This window comes from Sorex fumeus, unplaced genomic scaffold (assembly GCF_029834395.1).
Source record: "Sorex fumeus unplaced genomic scaffold, SorFum_2.1 ptg000081l, whole genome shotgun sequence".
NCBI classification, from domain to species: domain Eukaryota; kingdom Metazoa; phylum Chordata; class Mammalia; order Eulipotyphla; family Soricidae; genus Sorex; species Sorex fumeus.
The window spans coordinates 2421694-2442418 of record NW_026606138.1 but is presented as its reverse complement, the minus strand read 5'-3'; the positions used below and the strand labels follow the sequence as shown (position 1 = coordinate 2442418).

The 20725-nt window shown below is 40.1% G+C and overlaps 1 protein-coding gene across 1 annotated transcript in view; it reads left to right on the top strand.

The window, feature by feature from the left end:
• Positions 1 to 15753, top strand: part of RAB21 (RAB21, member RAS oncogene family) — a 43438-nt gene extending 27685 nt beyond the window's left edge. The window contains exons 5-8 of the mRNA XM_056130653.1: positions 4066 to 4120; positions 4621 to 4709; positions 13839 to 14612; positions 15118 to 15753. Coding sequence (XP_055986628.1) covers positions 4066 to 4120; positions 4621 to 4709; positions 13839 to 13981 — 287 coding nt within the window. The 3' untranslated portion in view covers positions 13982 to 14612; positions 15118 to 15753. The remainder of the gene's footprint in view (positions 1 to 4065; positions 4121 to 4620; positions 4710 to 13838; positions 14613 to 15117) is intronic.
• The last annotated feature ends 4972 nt before the right edge of the window (positions 15754 to 20725 follow it).

The window sequence follows — 20725 nt, the reverse complement described above, 5'->3', positions numbered from 1 at the left end:
TGGAGAGCCTGGGAAGCTGAGAGTATCTCGCCTGCACAGCAAAGCCTGGCAAGCTACCCGTGATGTATTCAATATGCCAAACACATAACAACAAAGTCTCACAATGGAGACGTTACTGGGCCCGCTTGAGCAAATTGATGAACAACGGGAAGACAGTGGACAGTGCTACATATTATTTTATTTAAATTTTTGTCTACATTGTAGGAGGTGTTGTTGCCCTTTTTATTTTATATATGAATAAATGGATTTAGAAAGCTTAATGGCACCCCAAACTCCTAGCTCTTTTAGAGGTAAACCTGGTTTAATACAGGTGTGCTGTCAGCTGCCTCCTCATCCTTAATGCACCTTCTGTAGTGCTTTTTATGTACCAGATTTTAAGAATGCCTTGAATAAGTAAATAAAGTTGGGTCTGATTCTTGTTTCTCAACATTCATTTTATAAGGAGAGAGAAAAAAATCTATTATTATATATTCCACGTACTATACAGGGATAAAAATAGTGATTTGATAGCAGAAAAACAAGCATAACTAGGGAGGGAGGGAGGCAGAGATGTAGAGTAAAATGTTGGATTAGCAAATTTGCTAGATAAAGCTAGCATTATGTTCATAAAAAGTGTTATCTTTAATGGCTTTAATTCCTTCAAACAGTTTTGATTTTTTTAAATCTATTTACTGTCATGACTGACATATTAATCAGTACATTTTTTGTTTTGCTTTGTTTTCTGTTTTGGTGAAGCGAGGTAACTTTCATTGAAGCTTATTTAGAAAAATGTGTGGGGAGAGAAAGAAGTGTGTGTTCAGGAGAGAACACAGACTTCTCCGTAGTGAAAATAGAGAAGCAAAGAAACAGACAAGCATGCAATATATGTATTCAAGGGAGAATACGGGCTTGAAGAGCAACCCTAATTAGTACTATTAACCACTTCTCTTTTTTGGACATGTATTATAAGCTAGGCCATTTAAATATACCAAACCTGCAAGGTGAATTACCTACATATTTGTATGCAGTGAGTCTGAAAGAGAGGTTGATTTGTCTAAAATTGTATAGCCATAAAGTAAGCCAGGACTTAAAAACATTTCATCATACTTAAAAGCTCTTTCAGGCCCAGAGATAGCAGGTAAGGCACCTAACCTAGGTTCTATCCTCGATACCCCATATTGTTTCCAAGCACCACAAGGAGTGAGCCCTGAGCACAAAGCCAGGAGTAAGCTCTGAACTCCACCAGGTGTGACCCCAGTCTCCTCCCCTTCCCCCCAAAAAACACCCTTGAAAGTTTTTTCCTCTAGGCCACATATGTTCCACTACCTTTAGCAGTAGAGTAGATTTCTTTCTTTCATGTTTTTAACTCAAGAACATGAAAGGAATGCTTATGTTCTTGGGTGCCATGGATCAAGCTGGGTTAGCTGCATGCAAGGCAAGCCTTGCTCTCTCTCTCTCTCTCAGGCCCTCAAACCTATATATATATATATTTTTTTTTTAAAAGACTTTTTGTTTTGGGCCACACTTGGTTGTGCTAAACCCTGGTTTTGCTCAAGGATCACTCCTGGTCGCTTTGCATGCTAAATGCCTCAGATAGATCCCCAGCACTACCAGAACCAAGTACCACCAAGTGTGGCCCCAAAGCAAATAATAGCAATTTAAAGAATTTAATAACATAATAAAGCATTGTTTGAATAAAATTTTTCCAGATCATTTGAAGCAGTAGTTGTCTACATTTCGTTTAATTTTTTTTTAAAAAAGTGTTGATGATTTGTGGAATTTGAAAGACCAAAAAGGGAAGTTTTCAAAGAAAAACTGATAGGGTTTATTTAATTGGAAAAAAGACTTCTTAATATCTAAGAGACAGTTTTATTTTACACCTTTAAACTGGCATTCTTAGCCATGTTTGTTGGGGCCACATGCCACTAGGTGGTGCTTTTCACCTTCTTTTTAACTTATTTTTCTTCTGGTGACTGTTGGATTATTGGCTGAATTATTTATTGAGCAAATTAAAAATTGTCAACTAGGTTTAGGAAAAGAGAAAAAATAACCAAAAAAAATCTTGTTGAAGTAGATAGATTGCTGTTGGAAGAAAGAAGAGTTCATTACAGAATTTGTTGATAGTCATTCACTTCACTGAATTTTAATATGACTTCTCTCCTCCTGAGACTATGGTGGCAGATAGGGTCTTGTAACTGCTAACAGTTAGGTGCTCAGATTATTGGAAGGCCTCCATATACAAAAATTCTGGGTTTCCTTGTCTCAATTCTAAGCATTACATCTTTTTTTTTTTTAAGTGCATTCAAGATTGTATCCTAGACTCTTACAGGTCCTGGGGGGTGGGGGGGAAATGACCTTATTTGCAAGATTTCTTTTTCATTTTTTATAGGCTATGAGAAAAAATAAAAACAGTCCTTTGATGTGTTCTTCTTGACTTTTTTCCCATTCTTGTCAGCTATTTCCGTTACCTTTAGTATTCTGTATTGAAACAAAACAACGTACTCTCTGTCCTGCATTTTTCAAAAATTGCACTTGCAGTTTCTTCACTTATGGTGGCGTTTTAGCATAATCTAAGTAAAATTTCATTGTTGAATAGCGCTAAACTTATTTTTAGTAACATTAAAGCTGCATAATGTGCACAATGTGCATGTTAAATCTTCTTGTGTTGGAGCTGGAGAGATACCACAGCAGGTAGGGCATTTGACTTGCACATGGCCGAGCTGGGTTCAATTCCCAGCATCCCATATGGCCCCCCGAGCACCACTAGGAGTAATTCCCGAGTGCATGAGCCAGGAGTATCCCCTATGCGTCGCCGGGTGTAACCCCAAAAGAAAAACATCAACAACAAAGTCTTGTATTTTGAAGAAACAGTTTCCCCTTCTGTGGTGGCAAAGTGCTTATAAGCCATACATCACTTGATCACTTGATCTCCCGTTATTCATCAATTTACTCGAGCGGTTGCCAGTAACGTCTCCATTCATCCCTGTTGCGTGCTAGCATAGCCCAATGGCATCTGTTCGTTCTAGGAACATGCAGAGCCTCAAACCGATCATTCAGGGTCGACGAAGAAATCTGACCATCTTGTAGGTGGGCGTCCACGCGATCTTTTGACGTCCCGTGGAATCCAGTCAGTAATGGCTCTAGTCCAGCGGTTGTCTGTAAACCTCATTACATGTCCAGCCCATCTGAGTTTTGATGCCTTGGCAAATGAGACAGCGTCCCTGATTCTTGAGGAACTTATTCTTATAAGCCATACATATAAAATTTATTTTGTTGAGGGCTGGAGATACAGTACAGGGGTTGCCTTGCATACAGCTAGCTTTGGTTTGATCCCCTACACTTCATGGTCTCTTGAGCACTGCTCTGAGTGACCGTAAAGCACAGCGTGGGGAGTAGCCCCAGAACCTCTGGATATGGTTCCAACTGCCTTCCCTCCTCTCAAAAAACTAAAGAAATACAATTATTTAAGATAAGTTTTTATTATCTAGGAAATAAAGATATTCCTAGGATCCAAGTAGCTACCCTAATATATTTTTGTGGATGATAAGGTAACTTTGCTTAGTGATTAAATTGATTGAAGACACTTTATTCCTACCTAAGAGTTTAAAGTTTATCTCTAAGAGTTTTAAAGTGTTCAAGAAAAGAATACTGTCCATTTCCTTGAGAAAGTGATTTTCTCTAAAAGTGACTTAAGCTTCTTGAGAGATACCATTAAGCCTTTTCAGATGGGTAGAGACATTCATATATTTGTATATTCTTATGGTGATCGGCTGGAACGATAGCACAGCGGGTAGGGCGTTTGCCTTGCACGCAGCCAACATGGCCGACCAGAGTTCGATTCCTCTGCCCCTCTCGGAGAGCCCGGCAAGCTACCGAGAGTATTTGATATGCCAGACACAGTAACAACAAAGTCTCCAATGGAGACGTTACTGGGCCCGCTCGAGCAAATCGGTGATCAACGGGAGGGCCTTTACTTTACTTATGGTGATCGTGATTAAACTGGCAGTTACATATTTAAATTGGCTTTTTTATTTTCATTATAAAATGAATAAGTGTTGAAGGTTAACTTCTGTTTTTTCAAATTAGGTAATAAAATAGATTTGGAAAAGGAGAGACATGTTTCCACTCAAGAAGCAGAATCGTAAGTGTTAACCCTCCCAGTCACTCCCCATAAAAGTTTTCTGCTTTGCACTGTTTGTTTTTACTAGAAAGTAAGTGATGCAAAGGAAAACTATCTTGATTAGTGAATTACACCCAACTTTAAAGTGTATGGTTTCCAAATTAATTTTTAAAATGCCAAATTTTGTGTTTAAAATTGGATTCAGAACCAAGGAGATAGTAAGACTGGAGCACATGCTTTGCATGTGGGAGGCCTGAGTTCTATCCCCAGCACCATATGATTCCCCCAGTACCACTGGGAATAACCCCTTAACACTACCAGGTGCCTCTCCCACCAAAAAGAAAAAAAAAATTAGGTTAAATGTATAGAATGCTAAGTGTCTGTATAATCTGAATTTCATTCAAATCTGGTTTTAGTATTAAGTCACTGAAGTTGTGCCTCTAAAATAATTCAAATAGTAGTAATGAAAAAATGTTAAAACTTTATTTGCCTCAGTCATCATTACTTTTTTTTTTTTTAAGGTATGCAGAATCTGTGGGCGCAAAACATTATCATACTTCAGCCAAACAGAACAAAGGAATTGAGGAACTCTTTCTTGACCTTTGTAAAAGTATGTATATTCAGATTTATTATATTAAAATATAAATGGTTCTTTAAAAAATACTGTTAATATTTTTAAAAAATTTATTGAATCACCACGAGATACAAAGTTGTTCGTGAATGAGTTCAGTCGTTTAGTGTTCGCATACCCATCCCTTCCCCAGTATCCACTTCTATCTACCACAGTTCCCAGTTTTATTCCTGCACCCCAGCCTGCCTCTGGCAGACACTTTTCTTTTTTTCTTTTAGGCATGTGGTTTGCAGTACTATTACGAAAGTGTATTATGCATACCTCACACCTGATGGTGCTCAGGGATTACTCCTGATTCTGCAGTCAGGAATTACTCCTGGCAGTGTTTTTTGGAGAGGCCATATGGGGTGCCAGGTTTCGAACCGTGGTTGGCCATGTGCGAAGCAAACACCCTCCCTACTGTACTATTGCGCCAGCTTTTAGCACCCAGTTCTTGCCCAGAGTGATCATTTTTCACTGTCTTTGTCACAGTGGTCCCCTCTTTGGCCAATTCTCCCTCCCCCAATTTTGGCTAGCTTCCTTTAAGGACTAGTATTGCTGTCCTTTGTTTTTCTAGTTTTAAATATTTTTCTCCTACTATGCTTCTTTATAAGTCAAATAAGAGCAGTGATTCTGTGTCTGTCCCTCTTTTTCTAGGAGCTTTTTATAGTCTTTAGGGTTTTCTAAGTATATTATAATTTCATCTGCAAATAAGAGAGCTTCTTTCTTTTCTCGCTGGATGCATTTTCTTGCCTGATTGCTGTGGCAAGTACTTATAGTACCATATTGAATAAAAGTAGTGAGAGTAGGCAACCTTGTCTTTTTTTTTTTTTAATGAATCACAGTGAGGTACTTACAAACTTTCGTACTTGTGTTTCAGTCATACAATGATTGAGTACCCATCCCTCCACCAGTGCCCATTCTCCACCACCAGTGATCCCATCCCACCACCCTCCCACCCTGCCTCTGTGGGCATTCCCTTTTGTTCTGCCTTTCCTTTTGGGTGCAACCTTGTCTTTTGCTTGATCATGGTGGAAGGCTTTTATTTTTTCCATTTGAGTATAATGCTTACTATAGGCTGGTGATAAATGGTTTTGACTATGTTGAGAAAAGTTTTCTTCAGTTTCCATCTTATTGAAAGTTTTTATCATGAATGGGTGCTGGATTGTCTTCCTTCGTTGTGGCAGCCTAGGTCGGCCTTGAGATTTTGTCGGCCTCTCCTTTCTCATCCTTCTCAGTGCTGCCATGTCGGTGAAGCCTTCAGGGTCAGGTGAATGGGACCAGTTGTAGTTACTGGTTTTGGCATATCGAATACACAGCGGATAGCTTGCCAGGCTCTTCCGTGCGGGCGGAATACTCTCGGTAGCTTGCCAGTCTTTCCGAGAGGTATAGAGGCTTTTGGGGTGACCTCTAATCACCCTTGTAGGTGTTACCATATTTGAACCCTATCAAATATGGTAGGACAATTCCAGAAGATGGGTATTTAGTGTTTTATGATGTGTCGCGCGGCCGCTTGCGGCCGCGCGGGTCCGGAAAGCGTCCTGGAGTGTGGCGACGGCTGGGTAGTGGAAGTAGTGTCGAGAGTGGAAATCTGCCAGTGGGGTATTTATCTGGGTAGGGTGGGTCTCCTGTGCACAATTCGATCCCTGGGTGGTTGATGGAAGCAGACAGGGCAGGGTAGGGTGGGGCTCCTGATTAGAATCCCTTTGTCACCTGTGGTGGTGGGAGCAAGCAGAGAAGCTCTGTCCCTGGGTCCGCCGAGCCTGGAGTCCAAGGTCTCAGAGAGTTCCACTTATCTTGTTCTGTGGGTCTTCAGTTGTGCGTGGGTCTCGGCCGGAGCCGAGAAAGGAGAAAGGAGAGGCCGACAAAATCTCAAGGCCGACCTAGGCTGCCACAACGAAGGAAGACAAAAATGATCGTCTGTACTTTCAATGCACGTACGCTAGCATCAGATGCATCCATCGAGGACCTGATGGTACAAGCGTGAATGATCAAGTACGACATCATTGGTCTGACCGAGACAAGAAGGCACGAATCTCACCATGCCGTTTTCGACACCAGAGAAGAATTGTTCCTCGGAACATGCAATAAAAGAGGTGTTGGAGGCGTCGGTGTCCTTGTCAACATAAACTTGGCCAAGAGCATTGATTCATTCGAATGCCTAACAACCCGAATCGGACGTTTACATTTGAATAGATGTGGCTCACTACCTGCAGTTTCTATCTTCGTTGTCTACGCACCAACATCTCATTATGATGAAAGAGAAATCGAGAAGTTCTACATGGAGCTAGAGAAGTTCTATAAAGAAGACCACACCTTCTACAAGATCATTGTGGGTGATTTTAATGCCAAGATAGGACCGAGAAGATCAGCTGAAGAACTTCACATCGGGACCCATGGCCTAGAATGGAACGAACAGGGTGAGAGACTGTCTGAGTTCATCATGTCGACCAAGACCATTCATGGTAACTCACAGTTCCAGAAGGCAGAATCTAAACGATGGACATGGGAGTCTCCCGGTGGACGATTCCACAACGAAATAGACCACATCATATTCAATCGACGGTTTTGCCTGACTGATGTCGCTGTTGTCCCAAAATTTCGAACGGGATCGGACCACCGTCTCCTTCGTGCAAAATTCTACTTCACAGAGCGGGGAGAAAGGGCTGCAAAGTTCAAAAAGAGAACTCCCAGAATGACCACCAACTGGGAACTCTTTGGTACTATTGCGGCAACATGGGAAGATGCCATTGTTGACAACATTGACGAGGAATACGATCGACTGGTTCAGCACCTCCATGAATGTGCGAGGAATGCCAAGAGAGAGATAGCCACAAAAAGTCGCCTATCTTCGAAAACTCTTGAGCTAATTCGCCAGCGTGGTTTGGCGCATGCCTCAGGCAATCGCAAGCTAACGTCCGAGCTCCCAAAGCAGTGCAGAGATGCGATCAAGGAAGACCTCAAAGAGAGAAGAGCAGAAGTACTGGTAGATGCGGCAGAAGCCGGGAAAAGTATTCGTAACGCCCGCCTGTCCTTCGCCAACTATAAGACCAAGATGACTGCCCTCCGACGTCCTGATGGATCCATCACATCCTCCAGAACGGCAATGGAGAAGATTATCCATGACTTCTACTCAAATCTCTTCGATAGCCATGTCCACTTGCCGCCATACCAAATTCCACAGGATGGGTATGTCGTTCCTAACGTTCTCCCTTCCGAAATCTGACACGCCATTTCGTTGGTAAAGAAGCAAACAGCACCCGGCCCAGACACGGTCAGACCTGAACACCTGAAGAACCTGCCGTCAGTACTCATCAATACACTGGCTCGGCTCTTCACTCGCTACCTGTCTGAATGCAAGGTTCCGTCCCAATGGAAAACCAGCAGGACCGTACTACTGTTCAAGAAGGGAGACATCCATGACATTGGCAACTATCGCCCGATCTGCCTATTGTCTGTCATCTACAAGCTGTTCACTCGAGTCATCCTGAATAGGATTGGCAGAACACTAGATGAAGGACAACCATGCGAGCAAGCAGGGTTCCGCAAAGGATTCAGCACCATCGACCATATCCACACGGTAACCAAGCTCATTGAGGTTTCTCGGGAGTTCAAGATGCCGCTCTGCTTAACGTTCATTGATTTAAAGAAGGCCTTTGATTCTGTTGAGACGGAAGCGGTCATTGAAGCCCTAGCCAATCAGGGCATTCAAGCCCAATACATCAGGATCCTCCGTGAGCTGTATTGCGGATTCACTACCAGGATCTCACCATTCTACAAAGAAGTGATCGTTGATGTCAAGAGAGGGGTGCGGCAGGGTGATACCATTTCACCAAAACTCTTCAGTGCCACCCTCGAGAACATCATGCGACGACTGGAATGGGAAGGAATGGGAGTGAAGATAGATGGTCGGCAACTACACCACCTCCGCTTTGCTGATGACATTGTTTTAATAACACCAAACATCAGCCAAGCGGCACAAATGCTGGCCGACTTTGACTGTGAGTGTGGAAAGGTAGGACTACAGCTGAATCTTACGAAGACAATGTTTATGAGAAACAGCCTTGTTCCTGACGCCCCATTCGCTCTCAGTGGAACGACCATCTCCGAATGCAACAGCTATGTGTACCTAGGTCGAGAGGTCAACATGACAAATGACCTGGCACCCGAGCTGCGCAGGAGGAAGAGAGCGGCTTGGAACGCCTTCAAGAACATCGAAGAAATAGCTAAGAGGACGAAGAACCTCCGGCTCCGGGCACATCTCTTTGATTCCACTGTTCTTCCTGCATTAACATATGCCTCAGAGACCTGGGCCCTACGCAAACAAGATGAGAACGCAATTCAGGTCTCCCAAAGAAGAATAGAAAGAGCTATGCTTGGAATATCACGTTTCACTCAAATGAGAGAACGAATCCGGAGTTCTGACATCCGTCGACGATCATGGATCAGGGACGCTGTCTCATATGCCAAGGTGTCGAAAATCAGATGGGCTGGTCACGTAATGAGATTTAAAGACGACCGTTGGACTAGAGCTGTTACTGATTGGATTCCACGGGATGTCAAGAGACCGTGTGGCCGCCCACCTACCAGATGGTCAGACTTCTTTGTCAAGATCATGAACGATCGGTTTGAGGCCCTCCATGTTCCCGGAGCGAAGAGATGCCATTGGGCTACACTAGCACGCGACAGGGACAAATGGAGACGTTACTGGCGCCCGCTCGAGCAAATCGACGACTAACGGGAAGTTAAGTGATTAAGTGATTAAGTGGGTGCTGGATCTTTTCGAATGCTTTTTCTGTATCAACTGACGTGATCATACGATTTTTTTTTCTTGTGTTGATAAGGTGTGTCACACTGATATGATATATTACACTGTTACTATACATATTAATCACTTGCTGACCTTTTAAAATGCAGTCCTGTAATTTTATTTAAAGTATTGAATAGTCTCCATGTTTCTTTAAAAATTCTGGAACACATTGACTAGCAAGATAATTCAAAGGTCTGAGTTCATGCTTTGTGTGTAAGAGGCTGGAGTTTGATCTCCCTCACTGTGTGGTCTCCTAAGCACTGAGCCTGGAGTAGCTCCTAAGCACCGCCAGGTGTAGCCCCCTCCCCCCATCCCCCTTTTCGTTGCTTTTTAAAAAGCAGCTATAGAACACATACAAGTAATAGATTTTGTGTATATAAAAGATCAAAAATAAAAATAACAAAAGATTGAGGAAAAAGAAAAACTAGAATTTATAATGCTTTATGAATTCATCTCAGTTAGTTTAACCTGCACCCCTCAATTTAAGAATCAGTGCTCAATGGGCTGTAGTGATAGATAGCACAGTGGGTAGGGCATTTGCCTTGCACGCGGTCGACCTGGGTTCCATCCCCAGCATCCCATATGGTCCCCCGAGTACTGCCAGAAGTGATTCCTGAGTGCATGAGCCAGGAGTAGCCCCTATGCATTGCCGGGTGTGACCCAAAAAGCAAAATAAATAAATAATCAGTGCTCAAGAGTATTTTCTGGAACCAAGTTTAAAAGCTCTTGTCCTTTTTTTTTTATTTTTATTTTTTTACTTTCTATTTTTAGATTTTTATTAATAATTTTAGTTGCAAACATGCAGTATTCCAACACTAATCCCAGTACCATTGCGGCTTCCCACCACCATTATTCCCATTATTCTCAACCCCATAACAGGCCCTCAATAATTTATTTTACATTGCTTGTTATAAATAATTGGCTGAAAAAAAATGTTTCCTTAGAAGAAAGTTTGTGAAGATTGTTGCATTTCACCATGGAGCCCTTAAGCCCTTGTATAAGAGATTACTAATATGTTGTTATAGTTAAGCCCTATGTGTTTATATTTTGTTAATTGTAGTTGGTTGCCTTCTACATTACATCCCATCCAGTTTGGTGCGCTACTCCTGGTTTGTCACTGTTACGGAGTTTGAAATGTTGTGTGGCCAAAATTTCGGCTGTCTGCTTCAGGATGTCCAAAATTTAAATGGGGTGATATAGCTGGAGTTAAATTCCTAACTGACTGGTGACTTTGGGCTTGTGTGTGACTGCTGGGGAAGTACAGGGAGATGGGAGGGAGTCCATCCCTGACCCTGTGAAAGCTGGAGATTTCAATGACAAAACCCTGTGTTTTTCAACAGATTTGTTTCTGGATAAGACTTCTCTGAGCAATGGGGTCCTGCTGGGAACATCCTTGTTCTGTTTTAAGGACCTTCTTCCTTTTTCTATACTCCTTGGTACTCAGAGGCTAATCCCAGTTCTTTGCACATACTTGGGGCTGAACCTGGGACTCCTGCTTGCAAAGCTTGCAGTACAGCTCCTTGAGTTCTCTAGTCTGGACTTCGTCCTTTCCCTTAACTTTTTGATTATGGTCTTATAAATATTCACTCCTAGTCTGTGTCTTTTTCAGTTTTTCTTTAGGACACTAGTTTTGGTTTTATTTTCTTCTTGTTGTTGTTTTTTGCCACACCCAGCAGTGTTCAGGCCTTACTCCTGGCTCTGTGCTCAGGGATCATTCCTTACAGTGCTCGAGATCATATAGGGTATGTCAGAGATTGAATCCAGGTTGGCTTTGTTTATGGTAAGCATCTTACCCATTGTACCATCTTCCCAGCTGCAGGACATTCTGTTTTATAAAGAAATCTTGTTTGACACAGTCATAAAAATTTTGTCCTCAAAAATATCCTTATATGTAAGAAAACATTTTATGGTTTGAATTTTGCATTTGTGCCTGTAATTGTTTTTTTGTTAATTTACACATATGCTGTATCCAGATTACCAGTTTAAGGGTCAACAGTGTGGCTCAGTTGAGCTCCTGTCATACATGTGTGAGTCCCTGGGTTTGGTCCCTGACACTACAAATAAGTGTACAGCTCCGATCCTCCCTCCCTCTCTCCCTCCCTCCCTCCCTTCCTTCCTTCCGAGGCAAGGTAGTTTTTATCGAATGAAACTTGCTTAGAAATATGTGAGAGAAGAGAAAGCGGGAGAAATACGTATTCAAGAAAGCACAGGTTTCCAAGCTGTAGAAAGCAAATCATTTCACAACGCTGTTTCAGCATATCTAATTGGGGGGGGGGGGGTCATAAACTCTAAACAATAATTGTGCATCTTCTATCGAAACAATGTATCTAGTCAAAGTAGATAGAGTATAACTAGAACTCATCTGCCACACAGGAATTGGGAGGGGTGGGAGGTGGGATTCTATTGGGGTTCACGGTTAAAAATAAGTATTCGTAAAGGGAAATGTGTTTGATACTTACATGACTGAGACCTAAACACGAAAGCTCTGTAACTTTTCCCACAGTGATTCAATAAAGAAATAAATTATTATTAAAAAAAAAAAGCACAGGTTTCTTTCAGAGTGAAAATAAGCAAAGAAAGAATCATAGAGATAAGCAAGATAGTTGTTCAAGGAAGAATAAGTCAAATAAATATAGGTATTTTGTTGTTGTTGTTGTTGTTGTTGTTGGTTGAGCCACTCCCAGCTCTCCTCAGGGCTTACTCTAGGTTCTGTGCTCTTTTTTGGTTTGTTTGCTTTTGAGGCCACACCCACTGGTCCCTCAGGGCTTACTTCTGGCTCTGTGCTCAGGATCAGGAATCAGTTCTGGCAGGCTCTGGGGATTATATGTGGTACTGGGAATTAGTTTAGGTAGGTGCGCATGCAAGGCAAATGCTGTACTGTTGCTCCAGCCCCTGAGGGATCACTCTTGGCAGGCCTAGGAGCCTGGGATTCTGGGAATCAAACTCAGGTTGACTGCATGCAAGGCAAGCACCCTACTCACTGGACTATTTCTCAAGCCTTCAGTTCCTGTCTGTACTATTTCCTGCAAACAACTTCCTTCCTTCCTTCCTTCCTTCCTTCCTTCCTTCCTTCCTTCCTTCCTTCCTTCCTTCCTTCCTTCCTCCCTCCCTCCCTCCCTCCCTCCCTTCCTCCCTCCCTCCCTCCCTCCCTCCCTTCCTCCCTCCCTTCTTTCCTTCCTTCTTTCTTTTTCTTTCTTTCCTTTCTTTCTTTTGAGACACTTCTGGCAGGCTCAAGACTTATTTATTTTTGGCTCTGCACTCAGGATCACTCCTGGAGGGGGTCAAGGGATCATATGTGGTACTGGGTTGGCTTTGTGCAGTGCAAGTGCTTTATCCACTATACTGTCTCTCTAGCCCCTGAAAGATTTTTATTTCTATGTTGAATAATCTTGGCACATATGACAAAAATAAAGAGAGCATATTAGCATGCATATATATATATATGGGAGGGGGCTGTATATTTTTCATTGAGTCTATATTTCTCTTTCACCAGTATTTCACCTTCTTCATTAAAGTAACTATCATAGTGTGTGTCCTCCAGCTTTTGTTGTTCTTTTATCTTAGATGCTTTCCTTCTTTTAAATACTGTTTGCTTAAAAATACTATTTCTAGTTGAAGAATGAATCTTGTATCCTAAATATCATTTATACTTGCAATAATTTGGACTTCGTTGACATATTTCTGTGTTTGGCTAATCTTTTTATTTGTTTTGAGCTACACCTGGCTGTGCTCTGGTGGCTGCTCCTGGCTTAGTGCTTAGGTGTTGCTGTGGAGCTAGGGATTTAACCCGGTCCTTATACATGCAGAATATGCACTTCAACTGGTTCAACTATCTCCTTGGCCCTACTTGAGAAATCTTAAAGAACTATACTTGAATGCTCTTAATTGTTCAAAGAAAAAATATTTTTCTTCATTGTAGTAACTGACCATAATACACTGAACGCACCACTTTTCATAACTTTATTTTGTTTAGCTTATTTCAAAATTTCTGTTATTATACTTTAGATCAAATGATTACAATACACTGTCGATCTATTTCTTGTGGTTTGACGGTCAAAAATGACCGTCATAGGGGTGGGGTTGGCAGGAGAGATACTGGGAACATTGGTGATGGAGAATGGGCACTGGTAGAAGGATGGGTAATTAACATTGTATGAATGAAATGTAATCACAAAAGTTTGTAAGTCTATATCTCATGGTGATTCATTAAAATAAAATTTTAAAAAAGAAGTGACTGTCAGTACGCCAAAATTATGGACAAAAAAACCCTCAAAGATTGTGATCTTGATCTGTATCTCCCCCTACTCCTTCCTTTTTAGGGATGATAGAAACAGCACAATTGGATGAGAGGGCAAAAGGCAATGGTTCCAGTCCACAAGGAACTGCAAGGCGAGGGGTGCAGATCATCGATGATGAGCCTCAGGCCCAGAGTGCTGGTGGAGGCTGCTGTTCTTCTGGATAACTATTCACACCGAAGAGAAGAAAATGAACTGTGCATCATTGCCCTCAACATGAAGACTGCCATATTCCAAGTCACATTATTTTACCAATGGAATTATAGAATTAACAGTATTTTAAATTACGTTTATAACACTGCGGAGACCTAAAGTGCTAAACTTAGTGGAGTTTGTGACCAGAGAATTGGCATTTTCTACAAATGTTAATAAAGCAATTACCAATGGCCTTTTTACATATTTTTTTCTTTAATAAGGAATAATATGCATGTAGAAAAGACCTACTTAAAGGCTTCATTTATATTCTTTTAAATCAAATCTTTATTTAATAACTTATATATGTTGTTGGAATGGTATACATTTTTTCAGCTCTTTGTATTTTGTGGTAGTTTTAATTGTATCACTTCTAAATGGCAACCTGTTTCTGTTTTTTGTTTTTGTTTTTTAATTAGCAGATACCTGAAGTACTATTTTTGCAGGGTTTGCACAGACCCCTAACTATCTACTACTTTGATATAATCTATATACATCCTGTATGCTGAGCTGGTAAAATATATTGTAAATTCTGCATTAAATATTTTATCTGCTTTTACAAGAGCAAGGTGCAAAAATATATACAATAGTTTGATGACTGTCATTGTCACTGTCCTGTCACTGTCCTCCTGTTGTTCATTGATTTGCTCGAGTGGGCCCAGTAACGTCTCCATTGTGAGACTTCTTGTTACTGTGTTTGGCATATCAAATACGTCACGGGGAGCTTGCCAGGCTTTGCTGTGCAGGCGAGATACTCTCGGTAGCTTGCCGGGCTCTCGAGAGGGGCAGAGGAATCGAACCTGGGCCAACTGGGTCGGCTGCGTGCAAGGCAAACACCCTACCGGCTGTGCTATTGCTTTAGCCAGTTTGATTTTGCTGTTGTCACTTTTTTTTTTGCCTTTGTAAGTCCAGCTGATGAACAGCAGCATTGCCTTTGGTGTTTATTTGTTTTGTTTGTTTTTGAATAAAAGACATAAGAGATAAGTTATGCTGAACTTACAAAGGCAAAAAAAAGTGACAACAGCAAAAATTCAAGTAATGTATATGTGAAAATTTAAACACAAAAGCTTCGGCATTATCACCATATGTAGTTTCATGACTATAAAGTGAGTGAATTAACATTTGGTGATAAAGCCGAAGCTTTTGACTCTGATATAAAGATCATAGCTCCCCTTTACTTTTGTCTTAACTTGAAAGTGGTGTGTTTAAATTTTCACATATACATTACTTAAATTTTTGCTGTTGTCACTTTTTTTGCCTTTGTAAGTCCAGCAGCTTTGCCTTTGGTGTTTGTTTTTTTGTTTGTTTGTTTGTTTTTGAATAAAAGCGATAAGAGATAAGTTCTGCTGATTCTGCTTTAGAACAGTTACCATAGATGTATTTGAGGGGAGCATGCTGGATTTCACTTCTGCGATGGTTATTGTTTTCTCTTAGACTTTTCATGGCTCACTGGTATGAGATGAAACAGAGGGGAGTCCCTCATAGTGGCCACTCACCAACATTCATTCATATATCATGTTGGTATTTTATGTTTCTGAGACAGCACTTTTTAATCTTTTGTGAATAAATTGTATTTGTTCATTGCTTTCCAGAGATGAACACAGAAAGTTCTGTTTTGTTTCAAAGGTTATTCTTCTGACTTTCTGTGAAAGGAAACATTTCATGTAATGGAGTTATAGTGAACACTGGAAAGACTTATAAAATTATATTCTTGTATTCTTTGTAAATTAGTCTCTCATTCGGGTTGCTTCCTGTCCCCCACCAAACCCCCTGAAGTATAGAATGACTTCATTGTGTGTTCATTTTAATAGAATCAGGCATTGCTCACAGAAAGAATACAAATTGTGGAAATTAACCTAATTCTTGTTCTAATATATATATTTTTCCATTTCTGTCATGCTTGGAAATCAAGTAAATGTTATGTGTAAGACAAAATCAAATGGTACCTGGATTTACTTCTTATAACAAGCATTAGTATGTAATAGAACTATTAGCACAAACAGGTTAAAAAATATAGAGGATTATGGAACTAAAGTAGTAATCCTTTTTATGGGGTCATGACCATGTTCACTGATGCCAGGAGGCTATTCCCAGCTCAGTGAACCTGGGTCTTCTGCACACACAACAGGCCCCCCAACACTTTAGGTTAACTCCCCAGTCCCCTGCCATATTTGAAATCAATGGTGGCTTAAACTTTCCCAAGCTGTCTAAAAAAATGCAGTGAATTGACATCTTGATATCATTTTAGATTTTACTTGAGGCATAGGAGGGGCTCACTTGGCTTTGTGCATGGAAGTTGCCCCCAGCAGTCCTAGGGGACCACGTGATACTGGCACATGAATGCGGCCTTTTGGACTGGCTCTCTGACCCTGGTGTTGGAATTTGAATTGAGTTTTGAATGTCTGTGAGGCCCCATACTAGCTTCTTCCATTGTTTTTACCAGACTCAATACACTGACCTTTATTTGATGTGGGTTGGGAGTGTGGGTTGGGAAGGGTCTGGAGGATAAGCTGAAATTGTCATTTTATAACATGACCATTCTCTGTTGTCTTTTCCAGTGAAGTTTCCTACAGAGTTAGAATTTATTCGACATTTTTAAGGGGAGGCAAGGGCAGTTTAATTCAGGAAAAACTGGTTCTCTGTTCTTTCTGAGGGGGTAAAAAAGCCTTGCCATTTCTATGGAATGGGAAGTAAACTTTTAGATGGAAAGTAAACTCTCCATTGGAGTATTTTGTATATTTTGAACAAGTTAGAGATGAAATTGAACTTTATTCAAAAAAAGTCATAAAGTTGGAGAGACCTGTGTTCTCAAGTTTTACTAAGTCATAAAGTCTGATAGTTGGAGAGACCCATGTTCTCAAGTTTTACTCTGTATTTATGTAAAAAGTACAGTTGGAATCTCTGTTCCAGAGATACCAAATAAACGTTGGTGGGGTACAACCACTCTCCATTTTAATTTTTCCTTATTCTACCTTCGTTTCTTTATCTATAAAGAACTATATCTATAAAGAACTATAACTTCTTAACTATAACCTTCTTTTGGAGGGTAGGGGGAACCTGGGCCATACTCTGGCTCTGTGCTCGGGAATCATTCCTGGCAGTGCTCAGGGGACAATATTTGGTACTGGGGTCTGAACCCAGGTTGGCCACATGCAGGGCAAGCCCCTTACCTGCTGTACTATCTCTGGCCCAGCATTTTGTTTTTAACCAACAATTTAGGCTCAGTTCAGTTAGACTCAGTGTTGATAACATACCTGTTCTTACTCTGAAGGTCAACAGGTAAATTTAGATAGGAATTGGGTGTAAGGGTAATGAGAAGTAATCTATTGTAATATGTAGACAAAGGAAAGATAAAGAAATGGTAAACCAAGGTTGAAGAAATTTTTCTGATGCTTTCTTCACCTCTATAATAAATTTTTGTATTCCTGTCCTTAAAATTGTGCTGTTAGGAAGAAGACACAAGTTAATTGTGTTTATGGTAAATGTAGTAGATAGGCCAGTAAGGAGAATCAGTATTTTCAACCAGTAAATGCATATACACTTAGTGTATATAATTAAAAATGGATTTAAGATAGTCACTAAAAAGTTGATTATGTTAATTATATGCAGTCATTGTATAATGGTGATGGGTATTTTACTTATTTGGCTTTGTGTTCAAGAAGTAAAATCATTGTCTTACATGTAAATTGCAACAGTTTTGGGGTAAACAAAAAGCCTTACATCATTATTGTATAAAATATGAGTCTTCGAATTTGTTTTGTTCTGGGTGTACCTCTTGAAAATATACTAAACTATTGGCTGTTACAGGTAAATTTAAATCTTTATAAAATTCTAGCCATGTTATTAGTGTTTACTTTCTATTTGACATTAAAAAATGACACTCCATTTTTAGATTTTTGAGTAAGAAAAGTTAAAATTTGGAGCAAAAGGCAGTGAGGAGTAAATAAAAATCGACTACATCACAGTTTTTTAAATTATTTTGAAAAATATACATGACCTTTATCAAATAGTTTCTATATAAGTCAAGCAATGCATTGTGCCAAATATTAAAACATTTATATAATGAATTGTAATACTATTTATTTTAATAATATAATTTGAAAATTACCTGTCAATGGTATCTGGAGTATTGGTCATTGATCTTCTCTCCAGAGAATTTGGGTTTACTCTTCCAATTATCACTTGAAATGGTTTAGTCTGCCTTTAAAGTTGAAAGTGTTTGGGTGTGGGGTGCTGGCACTTCATACATGAAAGGCATGCACTCTACCCCTGAGCAACAATTTCAGTCTCTTGAAACCTATGTTGGACCTCAAATTTTTTTACAGGTGAAAAATAACTTAGAGCGAATACGTATTTTGTGACCATTGTAAGATTTTTGAGATAGAATAAAGAATGTAGTGACCAGCAGGAGCTCTGCAATTTTGTTTAAGAGTACAGAGACTGAGTAGATCCTTAAGGATCTTCCTTTTCTGAATTGCAAAATGCGTTAGTGCATTTTACTAAAACGCAAAGTGCATAATTATTACTCAAACTGGGATTCATTGAAAATATACATTTGCTTGATTTCATAATAAATATTGATTCTGATATATGTTCATCTGTAATTTTTAGTCAGAATTTATCCTTCACAGATGTAGAGCTTTGGCAGACTTTCCCTTTCCAAGGAAACACAATCACAATTCTGAGCAAATTTTCCTTAATGTAAGGTTTATTCTAAAAACCTTAGAATAACCATAAGTCAAAAAATTACAAATACTCTAGGTGTTTCAGGGTTTCAAGCAAAAATGCTTGACCATTAACACTGCCTGTGCAAGTCAAGTTTTACATATCTTTTAGAAGTGGAATGTGAATCCAGATAGTAACCTTTCTATTGCAGTATTTTCTCTGGAGTAGATAAATGCAGCTGGCAAGTGAAAGTTACATGCACACCCAGCAAGGATCTTTCTTTTAAGAAGCAACAGAAACCTGCATGTAATTCAGAATATACCACATTAAAGTGAAAAGATGGACCTGCCTATCTAAATAATCTTTTTTTACCATGATATTAGTTCTCATCTTGATATTGATACTTCTTGGCAACCGTATCATCAGTGCATTATCAAATACTCAGGAAAAAAAGCTTATGCGACTTTCCCAGATTTGAATTTGTCTAATGTAAGGTGAGGCTTAGTAGAAATAGGATAATACTAAAACATGGACAGCTTGAGACTAGAGACATAATTGGCTGGAGCACATCTTTTGCCTGAGGGTTCAGTCCTTGGCACCACATGGTCCGCATAGCACCACTGGTGTGACCAAAAAGCCTAGAAAAAAATCAGACCAGGGTTAGCTAGAGGCCTAGTGCACGAAGTTGACCAAAGTTCAATCCTTGCCACCCACCTGGGAGCTAGCATTGCTGGATATGTTTTCTTACCAAAAGGGGCAATGCTAGTATTTCCTAAACTCTTCAATTTTAGGCTGTTTTAAAGAAACCATCATACATAGTACGCATTTGAAATGTAAAATGCATTTTACATTTAATTAGGATATAGTGGGGGAAGGGATGTTTTTCAAATGTAGATTCTGTGAAGTTTCTCATGGATACTGTGCCTGCCTCCCATCGATAACTACTGCTCTCTAGTACTTAAATTGCCATTTTGATACATAACACACACATAATTATACACCTATAGAGGTGTGCAGTCTTTTGCTTTTGGATCACACTCAGGAGTGTACAGAGATTCTTGGCTTAGGAGTGACTACTGGTGGTGCTAGGGGAACCATTTGCAGTGGTGGGATTCAGTTAGGTCTGTGTGCCAGGACAAGCACATTCACTCTTGTACTGTCTCTCCGGCCCAGAAAGATGTCATTTTGTGCTTTGAAATTTTTTACATAAATTTCGTCTTAGAATAGTTGTTTTACAACTTTTTTCTATGACTAGTATGTCTAGAAGCTCTTATGTTAGCATGTTCAGACTCTTTGACATTTTATTTTATTTATCTTTGGGTGTATTTTGCCTTTTGAATAACCTCTGACTTTCCATGAAATCATCCCAAAGGAAATCTGATTAATTAGATGCATTTTATTAGAATCATAGAATTTAGATGCATGCCAGTGCTGCTTACTGTAGAAAGAGTAGGTTACCCCTAATAGTATGTGAATCAGGAAATTAAAATGCATCTGCCTGCAATTAGTTGAAATACATTATTCTTGGCTTGCTGTGGTTTTATTTGGCAGGGGAAGGATTGAATCACACCTAGTGGTCTCAGGAGCTATTCCTGTGTGTCAGAAATTGGCAGGGGTTGGCTTCATGTAAAGCAAGCTTGATGCACTACAAACTGGCTAGAATATAAAGTTTTGAATTAATAATTGGGAGCCAGAGAGATAGTATAACTTCTAATGTGCTTGCCTTGCATGCAGTCAGTGGGGATTCAATTCCTGGCTCATTTCATGGCCTCTAAGTCTGCCAAGAACACTGCTGGTTGTGGCACTAAAACCAAAACAACCCAAACCACAGAGTTAGCTTTACTTGATTATTTAGAATAGTTTTGTGGGGGTTTTTTGTTTGTTTTTTAAAAATTAAAAAATTTTTTAGTGGGATTCACCTGGGATCCCCCAGTAAGTTTTCATTTTCAGAGGGTCCCAGAACACACCTGGTGATTCAGTGCTGGGGTAACACAAGTCTTGGCACCTGCCAGGCATGTGCTCTACCACTAGATCTAGCTCCCAGCTCCCAGAAT